Here is a 27208-nt window from a genome sequence, read left to right on the forward strand (position 1 = left end):
TATGCAGGGCAAGCATGGTGGGAGCAAAGCAAGAAAAGAAAGTGACACAGAAGAGCTTAATGAACAAAGCGTTTTCTCAAAGCAAAGTGAGCCCAGTGATGGTATTGTTTGACAAAAGAAGCCTCACAAGGTCATAGTAATAGATCTTCTCAAGTGGGATGGCAGTTCTGTTTAGAAGACAGAGTAAGCTTCAGTGAACCTGAAGTTATAGTTAAAAATACATAATAGTAAAGGTGTACATATCAGTAAAATGTACATAATGGTACATTTAAAAGTACTGTTATGGAACATAGATGAACCTGAGCTCTCAACATGTTTTTATTGAAAGTTAGCCTGCAGCCAGATGAGCTAAGTTTTCACCAAGATAGATACACGGATAAAGCAGATAAATAGCCTTTCTACACTCTTGGACAAGTTTGTGGAATTATTGTAGAATTTCTGTAGTTCCCCTTGAGCACAGATTGTCTGGTACAATTCCTATGATTAATACAAATAAACCTAAAAAGTTCAAGTTCAATCTATGAACAGAAGTCTAGTGAAGGTGCAGCAGCTCTCAGCGGCCTAGGACACAGCAGAGCAAGACCAGACAATTGACCAGATACAGTGTGAGACCCACTAGAGTAGAATCATCACCTTGCCTCGCTCAAAGCTGATGTCTTAAAATGGACACATCACCTGAGAGCTTTGTGAAATAGTTTTTCAAGGCAAACATCTGAGATTTTTTGCTGCACTAGCAGAACTTTGTCTTATGAGCTTCATTCCTTGAGTTTCCTTTCTCCACATGTTCTGCGGTGTCCTCCTTTCTGCTCGCTGATGTTCTCAACAACCCCAAGCTAGAGAATGAAACTATCCCTATCCTGCCCTTAATAGATTTGATATCCACCTACCTGAGTTTGAATCCTGCTTTCATACAGAAACTAGACAGATTTCTTGCAGCTGCAGCATTAGTCACACACTTCTACATAAATATGCCTTGCTTAGTTTTCCTGAATAACTCGGAACAACTTGAGGACAACAGTTATGCTCATAACTGATGCAGATTTTAGGAAATGCAAGACTAGGTTGCAAAACTTTAAATTATTTCCAGAAAATGGGGAGAAGATTGCTACAATTCTCGTTACTCTGAAATCCTAATCTTTCTGTTGAAATAAGTTCTATGAAATCCTGGACCTGAAGGCTGGGCATCATCTTGATATTTCTTCATAGAATCATAGAATCATTAAGGTTGGAAAAGACCTCTGAGATCATCCAGTCCAACCATCAACCCAGCACCACTAGAAATAAAAACAGTGATTTATTTAAGCCACAGCACTCACGCTACTCATATTGTATATTTGTCTTTCTCACTGTATCATTTGCCTTTCAAAATTTGAGATTGGTTTTACTAGCTATTCATTCCCTTGCCAGAGTTGTTGCTGTGTCTTCTGGAGCTTAGAAATTCTGTTCATTATCCACTCTGCAGGTTTCTGTGGCATCCAATTTTGTAACACAGCTTGGCCAAGACATAGCTATCAGAGTCAATATAAAAAGGACCACTGCCCGGGCTGTTTTAAAACCTTAATGCAAAGTCTCATGTAGATCTATCAAATATATCACATTCCTAAGGTGTCATATTGTAAATGCAGGAAATAGTTATCAAAGATATAGAAAAGAGTTAAGCACTTAAATCCCATTGAGAGGACGGAAAAATAGACATCCATCTGTTATTTATACCTTTGATAATATTTACTTTTGCTGATTAATTTGGAAGAGCACAAAAATCTGTGTTTAATTTTCCATGTTTAATTTCACAGATGCACCTAAGAAAGCATAGTAATAAAACACTAGATAAATAGGTAGGTAGCACAGCTCTTTTCTGTAGAAACTTCTTTTGCAATTCTTTTTCATACTAGTAACTTTTTATTCTTCATTTATTGTATTAGAATAATAAGACAAAACTCCACTCAGTCTTTGATGAACCTAGAACTGCAACTTCTGTGCCAGCCATAAATCTTCCAAATCCTGACAGCAATGAGTTCATTCTTAACTCTGCATTATTTATTTATCCTGAGGAGTGCTATAGCCATAATAGTGGGTATTTCTCTGCTCTGTTAAACAGGCATTCTCTCTGGGATTAAACAGTCATTTGCTGGTAGAACTGCACCACATTGTGTCACACAGCAGCCCCAGATTCTTTTCTGTTTGGTTTCATTTTTATCTGTTCATTTCTTACATTGATAGCTACTACCAGAAAGTTTTGATTCAAACATGTTCCTATTTCAGACTACTGGTCATTGTTCTATGCCACATGACAGGCTTTTTCAGGACTGAGTTTCTGTATGGGGCACTACAGCCTGGCTGGTTCCCAAATAAATGTCTCAAATGGTGGTTTAATGTAACATTTAGACTTTAATTGTATAATCGGAATAGTGCAAGGAACACATCTCAAAGAAAAATGGCTAACCTGATAACAAATTAAAAGATTTATACTTAACAACATGCTCATCCATTACGTTGTGTGGCCGTCAGGAGCAGGTAAGTGATCGTGCCCCTGTACTCAGCACTGGTGAGGCCGCACCATGAATACTGTGTTCAGTTTTGGGCCCCTCACTACAAGAACGACATTGAGTTGCTGGAGCGTGTCCAGAGAAGGGCAACAAAGCTGGTGAAGAGTCTAGAGAAACAGTCTTATGAGGAGCGGCTGAGAGAACTGGGATTGTTTAGTCTGGAGAAGAGGAGGCTGAGGGGAGACCTTATTGCTCTCTACAACTACCTGAAAGGAGGTTGTAGTGAGGCAGGTGTTGGTCTCTTCTCCCAAGTAACTAGCAATAGAGTGAAAGGAAATGACCTCAAGTTGTGCCAGGGGAGGTTTGGATTGGATATTAGGGAAAATTTCTTTACTGAAAGAGTGGTCAGGCATTGAAACAGGCTACCCAGGGAAGTGGTGGAGTCACCATCCCTGGAAGTGTTCAAAAATCGTGTAGATGTGGCACTTCAGGACATGGTTTAGCAGGCATGGTGGTGACAGGTTGACAGTTGGACTTGATGATCTTAGAGGTCTTTTCCAACCTTTAAGATTCCATGATTGGGTACATAAAATATAATGCATAATGGTTAGGATGTTAATTAAATGTTAAAGATTACTTCATAAACACTGAAAGGGAAGTTACCAGGTAAGGTTGAAATTTTTCCTACTTTACCTGAATTCAGAGACAGAGCATCAAAAAGGTTTTGACATCTGCAGATAGGAATGTCCTTTGTATGAACAAGACAGACTTCGTATGTTCAAAGACAGAGGAATGCAGTCTCAAACTCCTCTTTGGATGTCTTACTACAATATATCTTAACCTAAAATAATCAGATATCAAGATATCATCTTGGCTACAGCATCATTTTTACCCTGCATAGATTGTCTTTTTGGCACTTAGGCTGTTTCTTTCAGGTCTTGTGTGTGTAAAGTCCCAACTCATCTCTTTTCACACCACTGAAATTTGCTAATTTTCCTTGGCCTAACTAATACTAATTTGTCTGAAAGCGTTACCTTTATTTGCTAAACTATCAATATTTTTATCCACATCTCTCTCTGTTGACTATCATGTATAGTTATTTATATTATTTTACGCTAGCTACTATTCCCGTGCTACTAGAAGAGTTAGAAATAAGTTGACTGGTCTCTTCCCCTAATGAAAATAGTGAATTTTTAAATAGTTCATGGTCACTACTCCTGAAAGAAAAGTATGGCAGCATATGAGGAGTTTTGACTTCAGAGAGAAAAACCCTTCAAAGTTCTAATATGGAAACTAAGGGAAAAAAAGAAAGAAAACATAAGTAGGTGCTTAGATTCTCAAGACAACAGTTAGGCCCTAAAACAACAGTTCTCCCAGTTTATGAGCCAAATATGTAAGCAAGGTACTCCTAATGAAAAGTATTACTTTTTGTAATCCTAGCTGAATTCTTCTTCATATAAGGTAGGATAGTACTGAAACAGACTAGTTCCGTTATCCATAGTTCCTTGTTTTGTAATACATTTATACATTATTACACATAGAGCAATGCTACTGTTATTTCGCAGTTTATCTTGCTTTCTCTTCCAATGGACTGACATAAATCAACTTTACTGCTTACAACAGCTTGATGACTTGGGAATTTTTTCTTTTCCAGCAATGATGTATTAGAAAATACACAAATTTGAACAACTCAAGCTTTACGACTTCAGGACAATTTGTAGATAAATTCCGTTACAGAAAAACAAAAATAATGATTGTGCAGTAGGTGCATTTTGTCTAGTAGGCCATCTTGGCAGAACATTAATTTAGTGAGGAACAAGGTATCAGATTTCTTCCCTTTCATGTCTGAGAAGAGTTTAATTTGTAGTTCCTGACTCCTTCCCTTACCATGAAAATGGTAAGTTCTGAGAAATGAGTTGCTGTGTAACTTTTATCAAATATTTGAATGCTTATGAGACTATGTTACAGAACTCAGATGCCATCTCCCTAATGTACCTTAAATTGTTTGGCTAGATAATAATTTTCTCAACTGCTTCTTTCTTTCCTTATTTCATGTGTTTCTAAAAAGTGAAAGAACAGAAACTGAGAAGAAAACATTGCAGAAGACCTCCAAATTCAGGACATAAATTCAGGACATGTCTGTGGAGATGGGCACCTGACTCTAGGATGCTTTATAGGATGAATGTTCATGTATTTTTCTGGAAACATTAATTTTCTTCTCTTCTTATAAGCATCCAACCCACTGCATTGCTATGGAAAAATCTGTCTTCCACCAATTTAGTGATTCTCATTCTTCATTTCCTCTGCTCTTATTACAAGGGAAATAACTAAAATAAGGCAATAAATCAAGTATTTTTTAATGGAATCAATCATTTTTTAATGGATTTTTTTGCACTACATCAAATTTTCTCTTTCTTTACTTTTTCTGTTTCTCTGAAATGTAATGCAGAATGGCAGTCACAGTCAGATTTGTTTAATGGTCAGTTCAGCAGTCATACAAAACAGTCACTTGTACAGCTGTATTTCATCTTCCCATACCAAATATTTTTTTTACATAGAATTACTTGCAAACTAAACAGAGCCTGGGAAGCTTTCTGTGCATTGGAAAAAGATTGTGCCATTAAATAGTTATGGTGTTCCCTGTCATAATTTCAGTCCATGCCCAGGAGCACTGTCCAGAGCAGTTCTCAGGCATGGTGCAGGAGTTGGACTGTTGCAGGGATTATTCCCAGTTGGCAGTTCATGTACAACCTTCTGCTTTTCAAGGTTGAGAGAGTTTGCTTATTCAGGCATAGGCTATTTTGTGCCAGCAGTCTTCAGTGCCAAGGAACATTTCTGGGCATATTTATTTTACTAGTATAGAAGCAGCCAGAATGATCACAAGAGTCTTAACTGCTTTCCAGAAGTGCTAACCTCTTATGGTTGTACACCTCAATGTAACTTGAGCATCAGTGAAATCAGATTTGTCTCGTAGCCTTCTAGATATCACTCTTTAAAGAAGGGCCATAAATGAAAAGTTTCTTCTTGTTAGCTTAATATTTTACATTTTACATATTACTGTACATATACTGATATGTAATGTTGCCAGAAAAGTTTATTTGGACAAATCTGAAGTCTACATGTCTCTTCATAAAATTTAAATAATCTGAGATTAAGACCCGCTAAGGCAAACTGTTCAATTTCTCAACAGTCTACTGATTCTCTATAGCACATATATTTTATCAGTCTTTCCAGTCACCTAAACAGCGGGGACTCTAACACTTCTCTTTAAGAGGTATTCCCAAATTCAGAGAAATAAACAAAGTTTTCTCAGTATTATTCCTAAATATCAAGGGTTTTTTGTACATTGTTACATCTTTGGTTGCCCCTCTGTTCAGGTCTATTAACTCTTCCAATATCTGCATTATCATATAACATGAAACCACTAGCTTACCACCAGACATCATAACAAATACTAATATGTGCAATTAATGAAGAAATTGATGAGCCCCAACCGTTTACAATTCTTTGGTAATCTGTTTTGCAGGCTGTTCTTGCTGAACGTTGATTTCAGAATTTGGCTCACTTTTAGAGAAGAAATGAGATGCAAGCAGAATACTAATCTGGGAAACAAATAGCTTTATGAACTTCAAGTTCCTTTGAACATAACCAGTTACAAGATGTTTCATGTCCCTCCCTCCTTTTGCTCTCTAGCTGAAGAATTCGCTGAGCCTTTACAGCAGGTGTCTTTCTTAACCCTAATTCATCCATACTTTCCACAGATGCAGTAGTATGAATATGCAGTTTCAAAACTCTGTATGGTCTTCTGTGCAGAAGGTGCTCCTGATTTGTTAGCATGCCTTTATAAACATATGAACATGGGCTTATGTAGAGTCAGTTTAGCATATTATGCCTTCTCCTCCTGTCCTAGCTCCTGCTTCCTTTGACTTCTTACTCATTTTAGATTTGTGATGGAGATATAATGGGACCAGTAACCTAGCCCAACAAAAACATCTCTGCACTTATCTTTCTAGCAGGTCAGATGCTGTTGCCCACTAGTACTGAAACAGCCATGATATGTGCTATGTGGTTGCTGGGAGTTCATGTGTGATAACAGAAAGATGCACAGCCCTATTTCATACTATCTCTAGGCACCAGGCCACTTTCATCCTATCCCCAGGACTCTACTACTTATTAATGCTATCAGTGGTTTTTTTTTTGTGAAGGAGCAAAATCCCAGTAAATGTATATGAAAAAAATGTGAGCTTGGCCAGGGTGTGACTGAAATTTGTGCCTTGGTGCATGCCACTGGAGACCTGATGTTTTTCGGTATCGTTGCCAGTTCTACAATTCGTATGTCTGGGAGTACTATGGGAAGTGTAGGAGCTGTGAATTAGTGTATGGTCCTATGGTTTTCAACGAACATGTTTGATTGTTATTATTTTCTGCTGATTCTGGTGGAAATTCTGATACCATAATCTCATAAATTTGACTCTAGGGCCCTGCTCTTACACTTGCTTTTTCCTTGTAGTTATTCAAAGCAGAGCCTTTAGCAAAAGCTTCTGTTTTATTCTTTATCTGCTTTTCATCATGTTTCCTTTGTTGTTGTAACTGACATTAAATTAGAGAAAATATCCTCCTATACTTCTTTAATCAGAACTCTGCCAAGTCTCACTTTAAATAGGATTTTTTTTCCCTTTCTTTCTAGTTGAATTGGAAATAAAACTTACTTCTTTTAGCCCACTTTTATTCTCAGATTCTTCCAACAGCAAGAATTCCCTGTGGGAGTCCTTATTTCCTACGGCCTGTTCACATGTTTTGTCAGTTACAAATATTGAGTCTTACTCATGTTCCATTTCTTTTATTCTAAAATAATGGCACTTTTTTTTAACATCTTTTTACTTCTCTGTTTACATGATATTGCAGAAGTACTTTACAGAACATGTAGCTATATTTTTCCAAACTTTCTGTCCCATAAAATTGTGGAACCATCATCAGTTTGAAGATTGCCTGCTGAAATTTGTGCCTTTCTCTGATCCTGTTTATCATAATCTGAATGTGGGAAATGTTGAGACAAATGTTAAGACAAAGACGGAATTCTGTGCTGCAGACACAGATATACTGCACCTAGTATTAACTATGCCTTGGTAATTATATTTGAATTTTTCATAAACATTAAGATAGTACAGGCTGTTTGTAGTTGTGTATGTTTAAAATCTTTCTATTAAGCAAATCATCTTAGCTATTCTCACCTTATAACAGCAAGGTGGGAACAAATTCTCTTCTAACAATTCAAATTGTCATCTTATTCTGAAGTACAGTTTAATTAAGCAGCATATTTAAGTAAAGGATTAATACAGACAACACATTTATGCTTGAATTCAGATGTATGATAGCTAGATGATAAGCACAAATACCGTTCAAATACCTTACAAATTTTTACCACAGTCACTCACAGTGACACTTCACATGAGCTTCCTAAGCTCTTCGAGCTGTGATAAAGTTCTGCATTTGTGACAAGGGAAAGTGGAAAATGACAAAGCAAGGAAAATATAGTCTTTTCCTAGACAGCACAGTGTGACAAGAAAGAGATGTTTGAAGGATGGAGGGACCAAAATGGAGCCTGTTCTGCAGTAAAGGGAAGCAAAGGCAGTCCTAGCACAAAGATAGTGCTTTTTTTTCCTCTAAAAATCTCTCCATGATTAAGAGTTTTTTCAACTGGACAGACAAAAAGTTCCAGTGGGTTTTTTTTAGTACATTTTTTATATTTATTTATTTTTGTATTTTACTTTCTATGTCCTTGAACTTGGAAAGGAATACCACTTTAAACTGTTCTGATTCTTTTTTTTAGTAATTCAAGCAACCTAGAAAGTGTCTTAATCTTTTCCTAATGTGGCGGGCTATCCTTAGTGGTTAAAGGCAGAAAAAGAGTTCTGTCTCTTCAATTTTCTATTTAATTTTCCAGGTTAACCTCTTATTTGGAGGAGTTAATAAACATTTTAACTGAACTGAGTAATTGCATGGTATTTAAGAAATCATTTCAGATTTCTGGAATGCCTTTCAGTTCCCAGAAATCCATTCTTCATATGCTGTTACAGATATCCTGGCAAAAAAAAACCCTAGGGAATAATTGATTTAAAGGACACGTGCTGTGCATTTGAATGTTTTTGACTGTCTTATACCAACTCAACCTGGTGAAAAGATTTTTCCATCCAGACTTTGTCCCTTTCCTTCACGATGATTTTCCACTATGTGTGTAGCTTTCACAGGTTAAACCTTGATGAATTTTCTGTACACAGGATATCTGATTTACTATTATTATTAATCCTCAGTGAACTCTCTTAAAAAAGAAGCAGCAAAGCATCTCAGCTCATGCACTGAATGGACACTTCTTGCCATTTAAATATTCTTTGCCAAACAGAGGTAAATGGCATCTGGTAGATCTGATGACACCTCGTTCTCTTTTCTGCCTACGTACAGTTCACTGAAAGGATCCTGTTAGATTTTAACAAGGATTTCTTGTTACCCAGACTCAGCTTCATTAGTTGTACCACACCATCATTGCTATATGTGTAGCGTGCAGAGGCAGAGACTTTAATTCTCCCTTTGCTCCCTGAACCAGTACTCCTGAATTCCACACAAATCCCCAAATTCCTTACATTTCATGAATGTCCCTATTCTCATTTCCTATATCATCTTTGTTATTGCTTTGCTAAGAGGTGATATCAGTCATCACTTGAAAATGAAGTTGTTATAAAATGGCCATGTTGACAGATGGCGTGAATGGCATAGCTAATCAAATCTGCTCCAATGTTTTAATGGCCACAGGGATTATCACCATGCTACTAGATGAAGGTCTTAAAAATGCAGTCGGAAGAGCGGGTGGTGCAGTGAAATGATAGTTCCCAGAATTCTAACTCAACAATGAAGCAATGATAGTATCTGCTACGGCTGGTATCTCATTGAAACATGCGTCAAAGGAAGTTCACAAACAGTTTTGCTTGGAGCCTGTCTAGTTCCTGATAAAGCTGTGTTCTGATAATACTATTTGGACTCACCATTGCATCAAGAGAAAATGTTAAATAAACAGTGTCCAGGGTTTAATGTATTGTTCTTTAAGGTAGGGTCATCTGAAGAGCATCTCAGATGTTTGAAAGAGCCATTCCAAGTCCTTGCATGTTAGATTCAACTTTTGGTGGTTTGTTAATTCCAGGGGAAAAATCAACCCCAGCAATGTTACTTGCCACTGTATTTCAGCAGTTGGTCAGAAAAGACTTAAGAACTGTAAATGTGTGCACCTGGGATAAGCTTTTATTCATTTAACCCTTGGAGCCTGAAGTTTGACACCATTTGGATACAAGATCAGATCTAAGATAAAAGTTTATTAATCCTTAATAGGTCTATGTGCAGTTGAGTTTGAATTAGTATGGATAGGTGACTGCAGTGATTGCCTCTGTTGTAGGAATTTACGGAGTCACTTGAAGTCATGTCTGAATATTGGGCTTGATTTTCAGACATATGCAATATCCTCTTTCCCGTTAGATTTTAGCCAGAGCAGTATGACTGAAATGCAATGCGTTTGTGAGTATTCAGCACCTCTGAAAATTAGTGCAGTTCTCTTTCAGGATAGGCACAGAAGTTGCTAATGAACCTCTTCAAACATTATAGAAAAGTAGGAGAGACTGAGACTTCAAAAAGATGTGTTCTACTCATACCTGGAATGTAAATTCATCATTTCTTTCTGCTTAGCAAGGTCTTCCTTGTTCTCTCAAACAGTCATGGAGACAGAAAGCCCCAAAGATGGGGAGGCAGCACTGAGCTCCCAGTATAGCACTCATTCACTCAACTTCAGCAAGAAGAAAAATAAATTTCTCTGGAATATGTTACTGGTTTGGGCATCTTCTTTCTTCACTGCAATAGGTTTTTGGAAAAGTCAGTTGCTGTAGAGTGAGTGGTAATTGGCACCTGTTAGAGCTGGGATATTTTTACTGGTAACGTTGCAAATGATGAAGTGTAGAGCAGTGCAAGTACAACTAACAAGAGAATCAACATTTTCTCAAAATCTTTTGTCTTTGACATTGTAGATTCTGCTCAGAATAATTTTATAGAGAAGTTTATTATCCCAAGTGTGTTGTTAATGTTGTTTACACCCTCTTGTAACATCCTCTCCTACTATAAAAATTATTCCACTGTTCCATTCTTCCAAATGCACCTGTTTACCTCAGTTGAAGTAGGGTAGTGCTTGGCATGTCTTGGCATCTTTCAGTTCATTGAGAACAAAAAATTACTCCATGAATACAACTAACCATAACAGTGGCCTTATTTTCTTGCACAGTCTTATTAAAGACAATGAGAAAGTTGTTTGCTGTGCAGTCAGGTAAGTTATGACCATGGATGCAAAATGACATCATCCAGTCTCATAAAAAATTACTACAGAAAATGAACGCAGGAAAAAAAAAATTTAAAAACCCTAACTGAGGAGAATCTCGTTCAAAGTCAGACATCGTGGTTTAGTTATTTGCTTGCCATTTTAATAATGCTATTTGTTTGTAATGCTGCCTGTTGTCTAGGAAACCCTAACTTACTGTTTAAACACTGATAAGACTCTCATGAGATGGAGATTGCCAGGGAAATCATTACATTAAAGTGTTACAAGTTGCTTTAAAATTTCTTCACTACATATTGCAAATGAGAAATGATATTGCAAGCAGGTTATTAACCTCACCTAATTTGATAAGAAATATGCATGCGACATAAGTTTTCTGCAGCTAGTGAGGGGACAGAAGCAGCTGTACAGTACTCTCTAATTGTCATGAAGGCTTTTCAGAGGAGCTGTTATCTAAATCTGTGAACATTGATCAGGTCTTTATACATGTATCTTGATGTCTCAGATCACCTTGCCTGATAAAAGCAGTGACTGGTTCACTACATCCTTTGTGGGATTAATTTTTCCTGGCTAAGAAGTCTGGACAGAAACAGTTAAACCAATTTACATCCATACAGCTGACATCAAACTTAAAAATGCTATGGCTCTGTGTAGTCTTAACAATACTTATCCAGTGGAAGGGAGATATTCCTATCTAAAAACTAAAAATTAAAAAAAAACCCACCTAAAATAATAACTCATTCATTGAAATGCCTTTCACTGAAGTGAATTAAATGATTGACTCATATTGCAGCAACAGCCTCTTGAATAAAAGTAATACCACATAAATCATACAGATTTTAAAATAAATCACGTCATTTACTTATTGTCTCTGTCATTCTCTTCTGTCTTCCTTTCTTGTTCTTGTTTTCCTCCTATTTCCATCTGGACAACTTTTATCTATTTCATCATTTAAAGATGCTCCAGTGGATTTGACCGTCACCGGCAAGACTGGGTAGACAGTGGCTGCCCTGAAGAGGTATGTGAGTAGTTTACATCCTCAGTCCATCAGAGGCCATTTATATACTTATGATGCTCTTAATTAAGTTCTTCATATTATGAAGCATGGTTTCAAGACAAAGACAAGCTATATTTAACTTTGTCATTCTGTGGAAATGCTATAACATATAGTAAAGAAAAATAGGCTGAGCAATTTCACTCCCTATTTCAGGGAATAAAATGGACACAGGATAAAAATTTTAGCTTTGAGAAAATACTTTAAATAAAAAAGAAAAACACCAGAAAGCTTTCCCCAAAGCAAAGTCACTGCACTGTTCTTCTCCTAGATCTCTGACTCTTAACTGTGATGTTCCTCATCTCAGAAAACCTTCTGCCAGAGTAGTCTCAAGTGAAAAACAGGCATTACATGTCTTGCATTTTGGTTATGAAATTTGGCCAAATCATTTAGCACAGAAGAAATTACATAGATGAATTCAGAGATATTAAAAAAAAATAAAAACAGCTACAAGGAATTTGGATGTCCTTGCCTGGAGAGGCGGTGAGAGAACGAGAAAGACACCTGATTATGGTAGTGGTGGACTGTCAAACAGGGACTATGGGCCTAGTCTGAAAGAGGTACTCAGGGTAGTCCTGGACCAGAGCAGTTCATTGTCATATATAACATATATATGTTCCTTGACATATATAAATATGACACATATGTTCATTGACATATATAAATATCTTACTTCTAGTTCTTTCCCAATGTCCTCCCTTTAGAAGGCTTTATGGATTAAGTGTTCTTTTTTGTTGTTGTTTTCATTTGAGGAGTGTGGTAATCGGAACAAATCAGTTTATGACAATTTTAATCTCCTGATGGCCATAAAAAAGCAGTTACTTTTCCATTTTGGCTGAAAGAGCTAAATTCAGTCATGTGTTTCAGCAACATAGCCCTTTTGAAGTGTAATGTCAGGTGAAACTGAGGGCAAAATGTAGCCCCAAGTGTCTAGTTAGAAAGCACATTCTGTTTTATTCTCAGCAGAAGCAAAGAGAAGTAATGATATAAATCCAGTCTGATGGAAGAGACTTTTTTCTTATAACTGTAATTGCAAAATAACTGCATCCTACATACTGCCTTGTTACCTGGGCTTGAAGCTTCAGCTTTGCAGTTTGTAAGCTGATCATTTAAGAATGGAATTTCTGTGAGATTTTGTCTGTGGAGGCCAACATTTTCAAGAACATAAAGTAAAAGTTGCTGGGAGTATTGGTTGTTATAGTGCACAACCTTTGCATTGCTTTAATCCAGACTGTAATTAGCTAGGACTCACTCGTGCCTGTAGATGAAGTTATCCAAAAAACCGCTCTCTGCATGACAGTATCATCCCATTCTGCTTCTCCCTTCTTGTTTTAACCCATCTAGTGTGCCAAGGCTTAGTACATGATCTGAGAGGAAATTATTGATACCCTAAGCGTATCTGAGAAACTAACAGTTTGATTTGTACGGTTTCAGGCTGCTTGACTGGTGCTCACAGTCTAGCTTTCAGGCACTCTGGAGTAGAAGTAACAGCTTAATTAGCATCTTCCAGAATGATGCCTGAGCTGACTGCTGGAGTTTAATGAAGGATCAATAATTAGCACACAGAGGTTAATTTTAGATGCATTCATTCAAGAGGATGAATAAAGAGGATGCTCATAGTAATGTTACCTTCTTTGTAATATATATTTTGAGGTAAATTTTGATTCAGGTGCATCAGTGAAGTTAACAGTGGTTTTCAGGCTAAAATATGAAGAAATTTAAATAGTTATACTGCAGGTACTGATACCTTTTTTAATGTGATATATTCTTTCTTGTAAAACAAAGGACAATAAAATACCCATACATATTAAAAGAAAGAAAACACCTACTGGGTTTTGACAGCCAGATCTCAACAAAATGAGCAGGCTTTGCAGGATTCCACTTCTCATTAAAATGAATGGGGACAGCAGGACTTACAGGCAGTTCCTATATTTGCTGCTAGTTAATTGGATGTATTTTCCTGAAAAACTGTGATCCATAAAAGAAAATACTTATTACACCTGCAGAATTATAAAATTTTAAAAACAGTTTAAAAGACTTGAGATTTCTGTAGAAATATTTGCTCATGAAAAACAAGTTAAATTATTATATGATGGTGAATATTATTTATGGTATGCTAATATAATATAATCATTTGTATGATTATTATATTTTATGATTTAAATTTTATCATAGTTATATTTTATATCATAATTGTTATAGTATGTTCACATGTAATATGTGACATTTTAATATTATATAGAATTAATAGGCATATAGTCAATGTGTTGCTCTATAGCTTGGCATATAAATATTCTATAGGCTGAGTACATGCACACATTTTACACATATATGCATATTCTTCTGTGATAACTGCATGTAAAGCGTAATTAAATCCTCCAGTTAACTACACATTACTCACTATGAAGAGCTACAATTTAATTCCCATGTATCTTTTTTAACATGTGTTGTGGCACCCAGACCAATGGCAGTGAGCATTCACAATAGAAGAGTTAAAATTTGAATGATAATCTTATATGTTAAAATCTGATTACGGGAAATAACATGTTTGACATTCAGACATGACTTTGAAGCCCTGGCATTAACAATTCAGTGTTGTAAGTTTTGCAGCTAAATGAAAAATGTATGTTGCTGAATGCTGTGTAGAGCACTTCAAAGGAGAAAAAAAAAAAAAAAGAAACTAAGCAGCTCTTGAAATTCCTTGATTTAGTGTTTCCATTTTCATTCTTTTTATCCTGACAGCTTGTCCATGCTTAAATTCTTCATTCTGTGACAGTCTCCGCTGAGAATTAGTTTTCTCTTCTTTGTTTTTCTTGTTTCCCAACAGTCCAAAGATAAGATTTGTGAGAAGAATATAGACACAACTGAAACACCTCCATACTCCGCCACCACCCTTCTGCCAACCACCACAAAATTCAGAGTTTTAACGACCACGAGAGGTTCCACCACTTCCCACCTGCCGACTAGCCTGCCCACAGAAGGTGAAGTATATAGACTGCATTGCTCTATAGTGCAAACATGTCATTTGCAAGTCTAAAAGTAATTTATTTCCTCTAAGTATGTGTTCATGTTGACCTTTTCTCTTTGGGACAGTGGAAGGAGATGGGGATTGCAGTCAAGGCAATATTTGTTACTGCTTTTAAATTGCAACTTGCTGTCACAACAGTACAGTGCCAAGGGAATGAGTGCTGGAGGAGGGGGTGGTGCTGGGGGCGCACGGATAAGCCAGGCAGACTTCTGGAGAAGTTGTAGTTATGAGTTGTTTCTGTTCTTCTAACCATTAGGCCAGGGTCCAAACCCTGTTGAAATGGCAGATGAGATGGCCATGCTAAAGTTAGTGAAGAAACCTGCATCACAAACTTAATGAATTTTGAATCCCTTTAGGTATTCTGTGTAGCCAGGTGAAAATTAGAGATAACCCAAGTTAAAAACCTATTTGAAATTTGCCTGTCTACTTTTTTTCAGTGAGTTGACACTGTTCTTTTCATGTAGTGCTCACTGTTGTGAAATAGTTTCTATAGGATTCTGAACCGAATATACTGGTTAAGCGATGGTGTATCAGTTCTTATCCTTGTTCCACTGGCTGCTTAAATCTTGCCTTTCTGTGGTTGAGATATGCTGCTTCCCTGCTTCTGGAGAAAATTCAGTTGGTTAGAAAAGCTAACCCAGATTAACCAAATAGCATCTATAAAATAGAAGGGGCAGGGGTGAAGTTTCTGTTAAAATTGTGTGTTAAGACAAGAAAAGATGCTGGGTGCGTGCAGATTTTTGAAGTGGTCTGTGACAGGAAGATTTGAGCTGAAGGCATTACAAGATGGGAATCTACTGATAAGAAAGTCTGGTTTTGTTTGCAGCAAGAGAAGTTCAGAAACTGTCAGTGCAGGATTTGGACTGCATTAGCAGCATTATTGCCTGACACTTCGTTCATTAAATCTCACAACAAGAAGAGGAATAAACAGGATTTAAAATTGGTAGACCTTTTCATAATTCTTAGAAAAGGAATCAACTCATTTTTTTATTTTATTGTCATATGTTTGTTCACATAGTCCTTTATATGATAGAATGCTCAAGCTGTGTATGAACGTGTAACATAAATGAGTTATTTGTAAAAGCGATGAGACAGACTCTAGTACCCTTATTTACCAGTATTTTGAATCTTCCTTTACACTGTAACACTCTTACAAATGTTTTTTTTAGTAGGAAGTAAAGCGTTTCTCAGTATAGATAAGAACACCACATTCTAATTCGCATTGAGTTGAGTGCCAAATTTTTTTCTAATTGTGGAATTTCTTGTATATTAGAAAGTCATTCCTAAAATGATTCGTGACCTAGAAAAATGCATTTTCCTGCAACTAACTTTGAATTTCCTTTATAGACGACACCAAGATAGCACTGCACCTAAAAGATAATGGAGGTAAGAAATTAATTTTTTTGTTTGTAAATAAAGTCAGTAGTTTGTCAAATTATACCCCACCAAACTTCATGAATCTAAATCAGATTGTAGGAATAGCTTTTACCAGACTATCAAGGGATTTCAGCCTTCCACATCTATGTGGAAGAGCAGCAGAGCAAATAAACTTAGCAATTGATTAGTAAATTAAACCTTTACAACTCTCTTTATAACGCTTGAATAAAACACCAGGTTTAATGAACTTCCAAATATGGACATATTAAGTAAATTTTTAACTGTATTAATACAGTTATTAACTGTATTAAGAAAGAATATGATGCTAGTTCTGAACAACAATATTTTGTTATAAATTCATTCATAATACTGAATTATTACAGGACATTTTATTAATAAACATATCCATTTTATATCTGTATTTCTGTACTAGCAGAGATCCTGTATTGCTCCATGTGCATTCCCCATGCAAGTTAATAAGATCACCATGTCTTACTGATAAAGGCCTCTGTTAAATGAGGCTCTGCAGGGGACAGCTTTTGTCATCTTCTTTGTGGGTTCAGCGACTGAGACCTGAGGTTTGTTCTTTCTCCCTTTGAAGTTGATGAGAATTTTCTATTAGTTAGAATAGGACTGGGTCATTAGAGGTAGGCTATGTCTGTATTCACTGCCAATGTAGAGTTTGTTGAGGAGAAAGGAAAGATTCGGGTTGCTTTCTGTAGGCTTCAGAATGGTCTATGAAAGCAGATGACCATTTGTTGAGCAAATTAAAATAAATTATATTTCCATTAATATAAAGGGGAATATTATTGGCTCTGATTGCTTTTCCTCTGAGCGGGGAGCACCAAGCTTCCCTCAGGGGCAGGGGAACCAGCAGTAATCGTGGCAGCAGGCACAGACAGGACACAAGGCAAGTCCAGCAGCTCAGGGGCAGCAGCTGGGGTCAGCCCCATCCTAGTGACCATCAGCTGAGCCTGCAGTGATGAGGCAGGTGCAGGGTCAAGGCAGGAAGTTAGGTCGACAAGGCAAGGTTGGGAGCAGTGAAGGAGCAGGCAAGGCGCAGGAGCCAGCAGCACTGCTCAGGCAAGGACTGAAGGAAGCCACTCCCGCCAGCAGTCCCAGAGAAGATGAGGTGATGAACCAGGCCCATACAGAGAGTCCAGTAAGCCGCAAAAAGAGTCAGGACCACAGATAAGGCTACAACACAGCTCCAAGGTCAATCCAAGGAGACATGGCCAGAGATACGACTGGAGACAACCTACTTGCAGCATAGATCCAAGGCTGGTCCGGCAGACAAGATCAGAGATGGGGCTGAATACAGGTACATCCACAACATACCTTAGTCTTGGGCTTAAGCTTACATAGAGTCTCCAACCCTGTGGGCAGAGGTCCCAGGTGCAGCTGGTAAGGACATTTGAGGCATAGTGGTCTCTCAGGGACCTCATAGACATTTTTTCAAGTTCTGAAAAAATACGGGTGCAGATGCCACTTAGCATTTTGGTCTGTTTTCCTGTCATTTGTTTTTCAGTAATATTCAGCCATTATTTTCTCTGTCCCTCAAATTAGAGATCTTCCCACTCCAGAGGAAGCAGTTGTCATCCCCTTCCTCACCAGTCGCTCCTCTGTGATTTTACTGTCACTAATCAAAGCATAGCTGGTCACATGCTGTACAATTGTCCATTTGTTGGCAGTGCTGTTGTCTGACATGGCTTTAACACATAAATCATCCCTTGGAATAAGGTAATCTATAAACTCAGGGTAGTACTTTTAGGCATTTTGTCTATGCGAATGTCCCTGAACCTTTGTTCCTCTTCTTGAAATCAAATTGCTTTTTATTTTGTTGTGAAAAATGCTTCAGTGCTCTTAAAGATCAGTAGACGAGGCGAATCAGTCCACACTTCATTCTTCTGTTTCATGTCTGCTCTGTGCTTGAGCCATGTTCCCAGCTGAGCAGCGCTCACACCCTTCCCCACGAGACATCACTCCACGGCCAGTGGTTGGCCTGGGACCAGGCAGCTCTTCTGTCTTGAGCATCTCATGAACAGTTCAGTATAATATCCTGTTATATAAAAAATAATTCAAAAGGTGGTCTTTAGAAAACACATCCAAGTTTCTTTCAGGATTACTTTTTCACTTACCTAGTCTTTGCCCAAGATCTGAAAAGAAAAACCCTGTGAAAACAAACAAAGTGTTGAATACTAGAGCAAGTGAAGGACGGCTGTGGCCTACTTGATAGAGTGAGGTGGTAGGGTTTGGGGCATCAGTTATCTTAAATATCAAAAGTCCATTTCCATGCAGAAAGCTGCTATATTTTATGAGGATAAACCAACACCTGATGTGATTATTCATTTTCTTTCAGCTGTTTCTTTTATTCTAGAAATTCAAAAAAAGAAACTGACTTCAAACAACACAGAAGCAAAGCAACACACCAGGATTTCTCATTCACACAGTAAACGTAGCTTTTAATCTGAGAAATTCTTTTTGATGAATCTTCAATTATGCATTGAATTTTCCAGTGACCCCTAGATTACGCTCAGATAAAACCTCTGCAGCCGCAGGCACATTCTTTGATTCTCTGTGATTTGTCAGCCTTTCATAAAGAGTAGATTATTTCAGGTCACAAATGCAGGGTCTTTACTTTCTCACACTAGATCCTTTAAAACTCTAATGAAAAGGAACCTTTTATAAAGGAAAACCAAAGCTATAATGGATCAATGATGGCCTATAGCTTGATGCGTCCTTGGATGATAGCAGTCAATATCTGGTTAGGTACAACAAAAGGATTGTATAGAAATTCTGCATCTCGCCTCTGCCTGGAACTTCTGAAACCAAATGTTATAAGGCAGGAACTAAATTTAAATTAAATTTCATCAAACTGCTTTGACCATTTATTTATGTGAGAAAATTACTTGCAAATTAGTGCTGTAGTTACAGCTATCCTCTGTGGCCTATTTAAACATACATTTCAAATTTGCTTGTTTCTGTTTCTTCTGTCTTCCCTCTTTCTTCATAGACACGTGACAGATGCCTAATATATACATGCCTAAACCACTTTAAAATACAGCTGGCATGCCATCACAATTTTAGTTAAATTTAATTCTTTTTAAAATAACAAGCATTTTGTAAGTTTTAAGTTATGTCCTGCACTACAAATGTATTTTTTTGTTATTAATTGCAGATTCTGCTGTTTTTTTCATTTTTCTTCTAACAGAACACAGCTGACTAACCAGTTTAAAAGCCTAATTTTTCATAAAAATTGTGGGCAATTGGCTGTGGCTGTACAGTAATGCAGTATTTTCCTGTTGAGAACTCTTTGGTGGATGATTTAGATGATTGGCCAGCAGATCTAGACATTTTATTTGACCTTTTTAAACACCTTATTGTGATGATTTGGTTGCTATAAGTCCGTCTTAATCTTTCAGCTTTGTAAGTCAAAAAAGTGCATGTGTTTTGGACAGTAAGTGTCAGAGAAACTGTTACGCTCCTCATTCATCAAGACATACAGAAACTACTGTTACAAAAAGCAAAGCTATGCAAAAAACATCTACCTGAGGCAGAAAGCTGTATTGTTTGTGAACAAGTCCATCGTAGCATATGTAGTTCTAGGAAATGTCTGTGTCCAGCTGCTTTCACTCTGTGATAGACTTTTTCAAAGATGGTCAAGATACGAACGTTAGTCACGTGCGGGATGAACATTAGTGCTACGCAGAGCTTAATTTGAAAGATTAGGAAACTTCATAAGAAATGACCAAAATGCAGACCCAAGTTTTGAAAAAGATCATACTTTTATATATCTTGTATACAGTGATAAATTTAGCAAAGGCTATTTTGGTTTTTTAGTAGTCCATATGCCTGGAAACTAGCTCCCACTAGTTATCTGTCTTCTTAATATCCTTTTAAAATTACTGTCTGAGCTCTTCTTACCATAGGAATTCTTGACAAATTATGGTGAAGACTCAATTCTGTTTTTCTTGTGTACCCTGAACTCCATCTGCAACATGTTGAACACTAGTTCATGCCTGCTAGGAATCATCTAACTTCTTTCTTTCTAATATCTTAAGTTTCTAAATGATCCATAAAATGAGACCTGTTTCAACAAAGAGACAAGCCAACCTTTTAGGGAAAATAAATATTTTTTACATAACAAAAGTTATTATGACCACACAGTCCAAAATAGCTAACTCAGGTTTAACAAGTCACTACAGATTAGCTGAGTCCTCTCCCACTTTAAAGTAAAACGCATTAAGTTAAACAATGCTAAACCTGATCTTCATGGTGGTTTAAAAATGTTTTAAATTGGACCTTTTATGAGATAAGATCCACAGGATATGACTTTGTTCTATTGTCAGATCTTGGTCTAGCCACAGGAAATGACCTTCCAGAGGCTTCATGTCATCTCGTGTTAGGCAGAAAGCCACAAGCTCTGCTTTTGGTCCTTTCTCATAGCCAGTGGTAAGCAATAGGCAAGAGAAGTCATTAATACCACCCTAAAAGAAGTACCCAAAGTGGGATCAGTTACTATACAGAGGTGCTTATCTCTGTCAGCTACAGAGAAAAATCTAAATAACATGCTAAGAGTAGGTACGTTACTTGTAGGTACCCAAGGTTTCCTTACATTAACTCTCCTCAGGGTGTCCTAGCTAATGTGTTTTGTTTCCATTCCTGTCCAGAAACCTGGCAGACCAAGATGCAGACCTCTTCTTCCACTCTTCTGTCATGAAAAAGGGATGATTTAAGGTTTTCAACATTATTGCAAAAATCCGGTTGAGATTAGTTTATGAGTGATATAATTATGTGCTTACTTCTGTATGTTCCCCTTACTCGAAACTGCTGATATTCCCCTAAAATTGCAGGGTTCATACAATTTTAGGCAAGCAAGCATTTCCTTGGAGACAGCTTGTCATAAGGTTTACTTTATCTATGCTGTACTATATGTTGTACTTGTATAAAAGATTTTTTATCAAGGAGTGGCTTTGCAATGGTTTCAGTAGTGACAGAAATAGAAGACGACATAGAGAAAAGTATCAGAACACAGAGACCAGAAAAATAGATGGTGAGGGATAGAAATGTATTAATAGGATAAGAATATGAAGAAAGGTAGATTCAAGAAGAACAATTAACCACCTTGATTATAAAATAAACCAGTAAAAGCCTTGTAAACAGAGTTTATCAGATTTTTTTACCTTTTTTGTTATATTTGAGTAGGGGGGAAAATCCAAAGGCAACAAATAAAATATAACTCAAATAAATCAGCAAGTCTTCCCACGTATTGTATTTCACACTGCAGATTACAAGCTAAGAAATGCTGATACATCTCCCTATTTTATTCTCTATTTGTCCCTGAATATTTTCAAGCTGTTCGTCCTCTATCATTTCTCAGCGGTCTATTCTCAGCATTAATTAGAGAGAGGTCTTATGATATATTAGAGATCTCTCTTGTTTCCTTCAGTATGATCAAAGCATGATCAAAGTTGAACTTTAGACCCCAAGCAATTTGCTAAATGCTGCTCACTGCTTTCTGCAAGTTCAGCTGTAGCACTCAGAATAGAAAAACATTAGTATGTTGCTGTAAGAAACATGAAATGATGTACCCAGTGTAATTCGAGTTCTTCCTTCTCAGGAAATCTTGTGACTTCAGGAAAGCATATACAGCCTTGCTGATGTTCAGTATGACACTGCATCAGTGCCTGCTGACAGATGTCTTATAGAAACAGAGCCATCGAAAGCCAAGAACACAAGTTTGGTAAAGCAACATCCTCTGATACAAATATTCCCATCTTCCTTGTGCATCAGACACAGGAAGAAATGTATTCTACATACTATATGCAGTGACCAGTAGGCTACATTGTGTTTTTTAAAGTAAATACAAATGATAAGTGCTGAACTCATCCATTCTGTAAGAAAAATGAAAAAAATAGAATCACAGATTAATAATCTTTATCCTTAGGACATTTTAAGTGGTAGCATTAACAATTTTTGGTTCGTTTCATCGTACTTTGGATTGTACTTAAATATTATTTAGAACAAGACATTTATCTCTTTTCCAGAATTTCTTGCTTCTCCACTGTGTCCCAATTTTTCTGTCATGATCTTATTACACCAGTCATCACAGAATATGTAAAAAACACCCATCCAATCTGCAGAAAGTCAAACAAATAGTGGCACAGGATTTTCAAAAGTAGTGGCACTGGAATGCATCCCCTAGAAAGTTAATGTCACTTTCTGCCTCTAGCACAAAAGGGTATTTTTACATCGTGTTAGGCATTATATACCACATTAGGTTAAAGAAGCATGTTGTTAAAACAGTTTAGCTAAACCGGAACAACTATTTGTAGACACTTCAACTTTTATTGAAGTCTAACTTATACCAGTTTGGTTTTCTAAGCCAGATATAAAATGATATACGGTATCTACTCTTACAGTTGTCATGACTTTGCTGTAAAGGCACACGTTAAATTGATTTTGTTAAACACATACAATTTGTGGACTTTTTACCAGCTTGAAGCATTATTCTGAAAACTACATGTGAATATAAATGGAGATCAATGGGCTGACTGAATTGAAATTTTTCTAATCTGGTAACTTGTTACTTTTCTAGATTTAGCAACAGTCAGTTGCCTTACCAGGTCAAATGGCACGGTACAATATGGTACAATATTGAGCTTTGTGATGGCCCCTGCTTGATGTTACTAAGTACTGTAATGGCTTACACGGCCTCAAGCAACTCAAACTAAAATTAATACTGATAACAACTGTTGTAGCATTAGGTGATATTTTAGAGTAGAATGAAAGTCCTTAGCTAACGTATTTAGAGTGCTATGATCCTATGAACAGAGGGATTTGATTTTAGTGCACTCTCATCCATTTACTGCACTAAGCAGTTGATCAATCTTGGAGAGACTTATTGAGTTGCCCTGGGTCCTACAGAAAATTGATAGCAAAGCCAGATATTGAATTCAGAATTTGTGGGTTATAGTTCATAATATTCTCACTCAAAAAACACCTTTCATTCCTTACATGCAGTCGGAAACCAATTTTTAAAGCATTAGCCGAGCCATAACTTTGTAAATCATCATGATACCAAGTAAAGTGGAGCAATGGCTTCACCTCAAAATGTTAACAAATGCTAAGGGAATGAACCCACAAAAGCATGAAAATCACACTCCATTGCCATGAAGAAGCTGAGAAGTCCAGAGCATGCTGTTCCTAAAAGAGGTAGGAAGAACATTTTCATGGAGATTCCTCTGAGCCTCTGGAGAATCCTTCCAACTGTAGATTCCTTTATTCCCTCCCGCAGTCACTATACATAGGTCATTAATCATCTGTTCAGGAGTCTGTACAGGAAAAAAGCTTAGGTTTGGAGTACCATATACCTGCCTCATAAAACAAGCAGTCTCCTGGTAGACTCACATTCCAAATGTAAATGGGGGCCCGAAAGAGGGGAAAAATCCAGTGGCTCTGCTGAGCTCACTGTAGGCTGTAACCCTGTGCTCTCAGCTGTCCTAAACATTATGTCTTCCCTCTCTGCAGGAGCATATTAACTCAAACCCACCATCATGCAAATAGGGTGAAAAGCTTCCAGGCTAGAAATTACATATGTACTAGGGTGGAGGACTGGTGGAATGAACTTGGATCTGCACGTGCAGGTTGGCACCAGACCGTGCAGCAAGAAAGGGTTTCTGCTGTTTGGCTGCCCAAAGAGGAGAGCAAACGGACGAACAGGAGGTGTTACCAAGTGGCTTGTAGGGATCTCTCATGTGGAAATAGCTATCAGACACCCTAAAGCTCCTGGATGCGAGGAACCAGATCAATAATGGTCCACAAATGGCTATGGAAGAAGAACAGTTGTGGATGTAAGGGTAGTCAGAGGAGATTAATGTAGCTACAGTAGTGTATCGGACAGATAACAGGGATAGTATTGAGGAGAGATGGTTTTCATCTTCCAAATTAAGCTGATTTGCCCAAAGTCAGAATATTCCACCACTGCCACTGGCACACAGTTTTATTACCCAAAAATGAACCTTGGAGAGGTATGAAAATTGCTTGATTCCTTGCTTAGATGACTTTTAAAAAGACCGGTATATATTGTCAGAGATTTCTTATACATCAAATAACATCTATCCTAAGCAGTACACGCCTGTGTTTACCAACCAAGAAGTAGAAATGGGCAGCAAAGAAATTAGCTTTCAGTATATCTGACCTTCCCCCACAGCTCAGGACTCCAGACTGAGTTCTTTTTTACAGTGTATTACAAAACTTGCAGTCTCTGATGGCTTCCCTGTGCACAACATAAAAAAGTTGTATTGTGTTGTCACAGCAAGTGTTATGTTATCTGAATATGGCATTCTTTAAGGATCTTCATGTTTCTGTGATTCTATAATAATTTTACAGTAATAGTAATAATAATAATATGTTAAGTGTATCTGAATTTCCTATGCTAGTATTTGAAGGATAGTAGGTTTTCACGTAAGAACCGTAAGATACTCATTTTGCATTAGTATTAAAAGTAGGGCACAATCTACTTTAATCAATAAATTTATTTATAAAGCTGGACATGCTACAGCTTCAAAATCATGGCCAATACCAGAACAGCCATTACGTAATGTGCCCGTGTACGTTGAGGAATGCCAGGGAAGTTCCAGAGTTAACAACTAAACTATTAAAAAATGGCATGTTTGCATGGAGGCTCTGAAAATACTATCTCACGTTCTGTTTCTGTAATGATTAATCTATGTATTGCATGCTCATAGTAACGAAAGAGTACATAAGTCTCTACTGTAGACGTGATTATACTCAAATCTATACGTTTCTTCTGTCTGCTTCATCTGTAGGAGCAGTTTTCATGCACTTGTATCCAGATTCATTTTGCCATAAAACTAAGACCATGCCAGAAACATTGTCAACTTAATAAACCAGCATTTCTATACCAACAGGGCTGCATAGATGCTCTCACACCCATGTGATAGTTTCATATTCATGTGACCAACCAGCTAAAAAAATCTTGTTTTTTGATGAATATTAGGAATTCATCCAACTGCTGCCGTGTGACCTAACAGCAAACATTCAATTTATCATTAAGTATTCCTATATGAGAAGAAATTGCAGGGTTTGTTCTCTATCTCTTTGTGACAAATTCAGGGGTTTGCCACAAAAATTCATTCTTCTGGTAAAAAGAGGGGAGAAAAGAACAAAGCTCAATACTGAGTTATCATCTTTAGGCTGATTACTGATATTTAGGTCATCTATATCCCTAGCTTTGCTAGTATAGCTGTGTCAGTCAGGAGAGTCAAACAAGGTATTGCGTTTTATCCCTTTTTATCTTGAAGATGCATGTGCATACAAGAAGTGAGTTTGAATTGCAGCTTTTTACCATCTGATCAAAATGCAAAAGTAAAAAGGAATGACATGGCTTTTGGAGGGGAAAAAGCAAAGTCTACACAATGAAATTCTACTTTTTTGTCTGTCGTATGCCCATAGTCTCTTGTCATTTTATATAAAGGAAATTTTCTAGCCAGGAGGTACCAGAATTTCACATATTTTTCTCCATTTTACCATAAATCTTTTTTTGTATCTCTGCTCTCAGAGATATTAGTCTCTGGTAACTAAACTCTTTTCTGTCTCATACCATGAGAGGTGTACATGTATGTACACAATATTGATTTCTCATACATAAAATATCACAGTAGAAACTTTGTGTGAAACTTACATTTAGATAGTAGAAAACAATGTATTTCATTTTTTTGCAGACCTCCATAGTTAATATGCAATAGTGAGAAAAGCACTGTTGAAAAAGTATCCACAATATGTTTGCAAAGGCTCTAAAAAGCAGTCCCAGTTTGTACGCACCTTTGTTCCTGTTAAAGTCAGCATCACAGTCCCAATGGGCCAGGGCAAGTCTTTCAATTATAATTCCTTGAGGTTTTTTGGTTTTCCTACACCAAAGGAAACTAACACGACTATAACTAGAGACATAATATAGTAATAAAAAATCAAAGATGATATAGTCTTTATGTGTTTATCATGCAAACAACGAGAGCATTTTTATTGTGTTTAAACAGCATTCTGACAGGAGAAGTTGTTTCATGTTTGTGTTGTGTGCCTTTGTATTTGGGAAACAAAGTTACTTGCTGTTTCTGTCCTGTCATTCAGCACCTAATGGGAAGCAGACTAACCTTGGCGAAGTTAACATGCTCCTTCTGCTTAAAAGGTTTATGCATGTAAGAATTTGGGGACAAGTTATAAAGAGAGCATATTGTATGTAACAATTGCTTTTATGAGCACAAGAAAATGAAAGTTTGGGGAGAGTTCCACTCTGACAGGTCCTTTTGGGAAGGGATTGGTCATAAGACAATTATCCTCCCGTGGATTTAGCCGTGCCTGGAACAGCAGATGTGCTGTGATAATCTTAATAAGATTTCCACACCTGAAAAAGTTTCTGAGCCCCTTTTTTGTCATCTATGTCCCTTGGTGGCTTTTTAAAAGAACTGTCGGTTGATTTTGCGGCAGAGAATATTTTCAAAGTTGACAACACTGTTTATTGTCTCTGCACAAAGAGAGTGAAATCAATTTCTCATGAGCATTTGAGCCCTGGGGTCAATGAACTGAATTTTGATTATGGAAATTACAGTTATTTACACTTGTTGTCATTTAAGAAAAGCATTTCTTGTGTTTCATTATTTTTTGCATTTGACATTCTGAACACTGGACAGATGTCTGGGCAGTGCTCCACCCTAGACTAGTAGCAATCTGGGCAGGCAGTTGTCACCTGTGTTATTTGGAAGAGACAGCATTCTCGTTTGCAAAGCTGGGTGCTAAACACTGAGAAAATGTCAACTCAAAGGGGATTAGTTTGATGGTCTTTACAGAGTGGTTTGGACTTTTGCTGAAGTCCAGCATTT

At 37.2% G+C, this 27208-nt stretch overlaps 1 protein-coding gene across 4 annotated transcripts in view; it reads left to right on the forward strand.

Annotated features, from left to right (window-relative positions):
* PLXDC2 (plexin domain containing 2) overlaps positions 1-27208 on the forward strand; it is a 283407-nt gene that overhangs the window by 238041 nt on the left and 18158 nt on the right. For all 4 annotated transcript variants that reach the window (XM_075419491.1, XM_075419492.1, XM_075419493.1 and 1 more), the window contains 3 exons: positions 11809-11869; positions 14733-14886; positions 16281-16319. In XM_075419491.1, coding sequence (XP_075275606.1) covers positions 11809-11869; positions 14733-14886; positions 16281-16319 — 254 coding nt within the window. The remainder of the gene's footprint in view (positions 1-11808; positions 11870-14732; positions 14887-16280; positions 16320-27208) is intronic.

The sequence above is a fragment of the Opisthocomus hoazin genome, chromosome 4 (genome assembly GCF_030867145.1).
Source record: "Opisthocomus hoazin isolate bOpiHoa1 chromosome 4, bOpiHoa1.hap1, whole genome shotgun sequence".
Lineage (NCBI taxonomy): Eukaryota > Metazoa > Chordata > Aves > Opisthocomiformes > Opisthocomidae > Opisthocomus > Opisthocomus hoazin.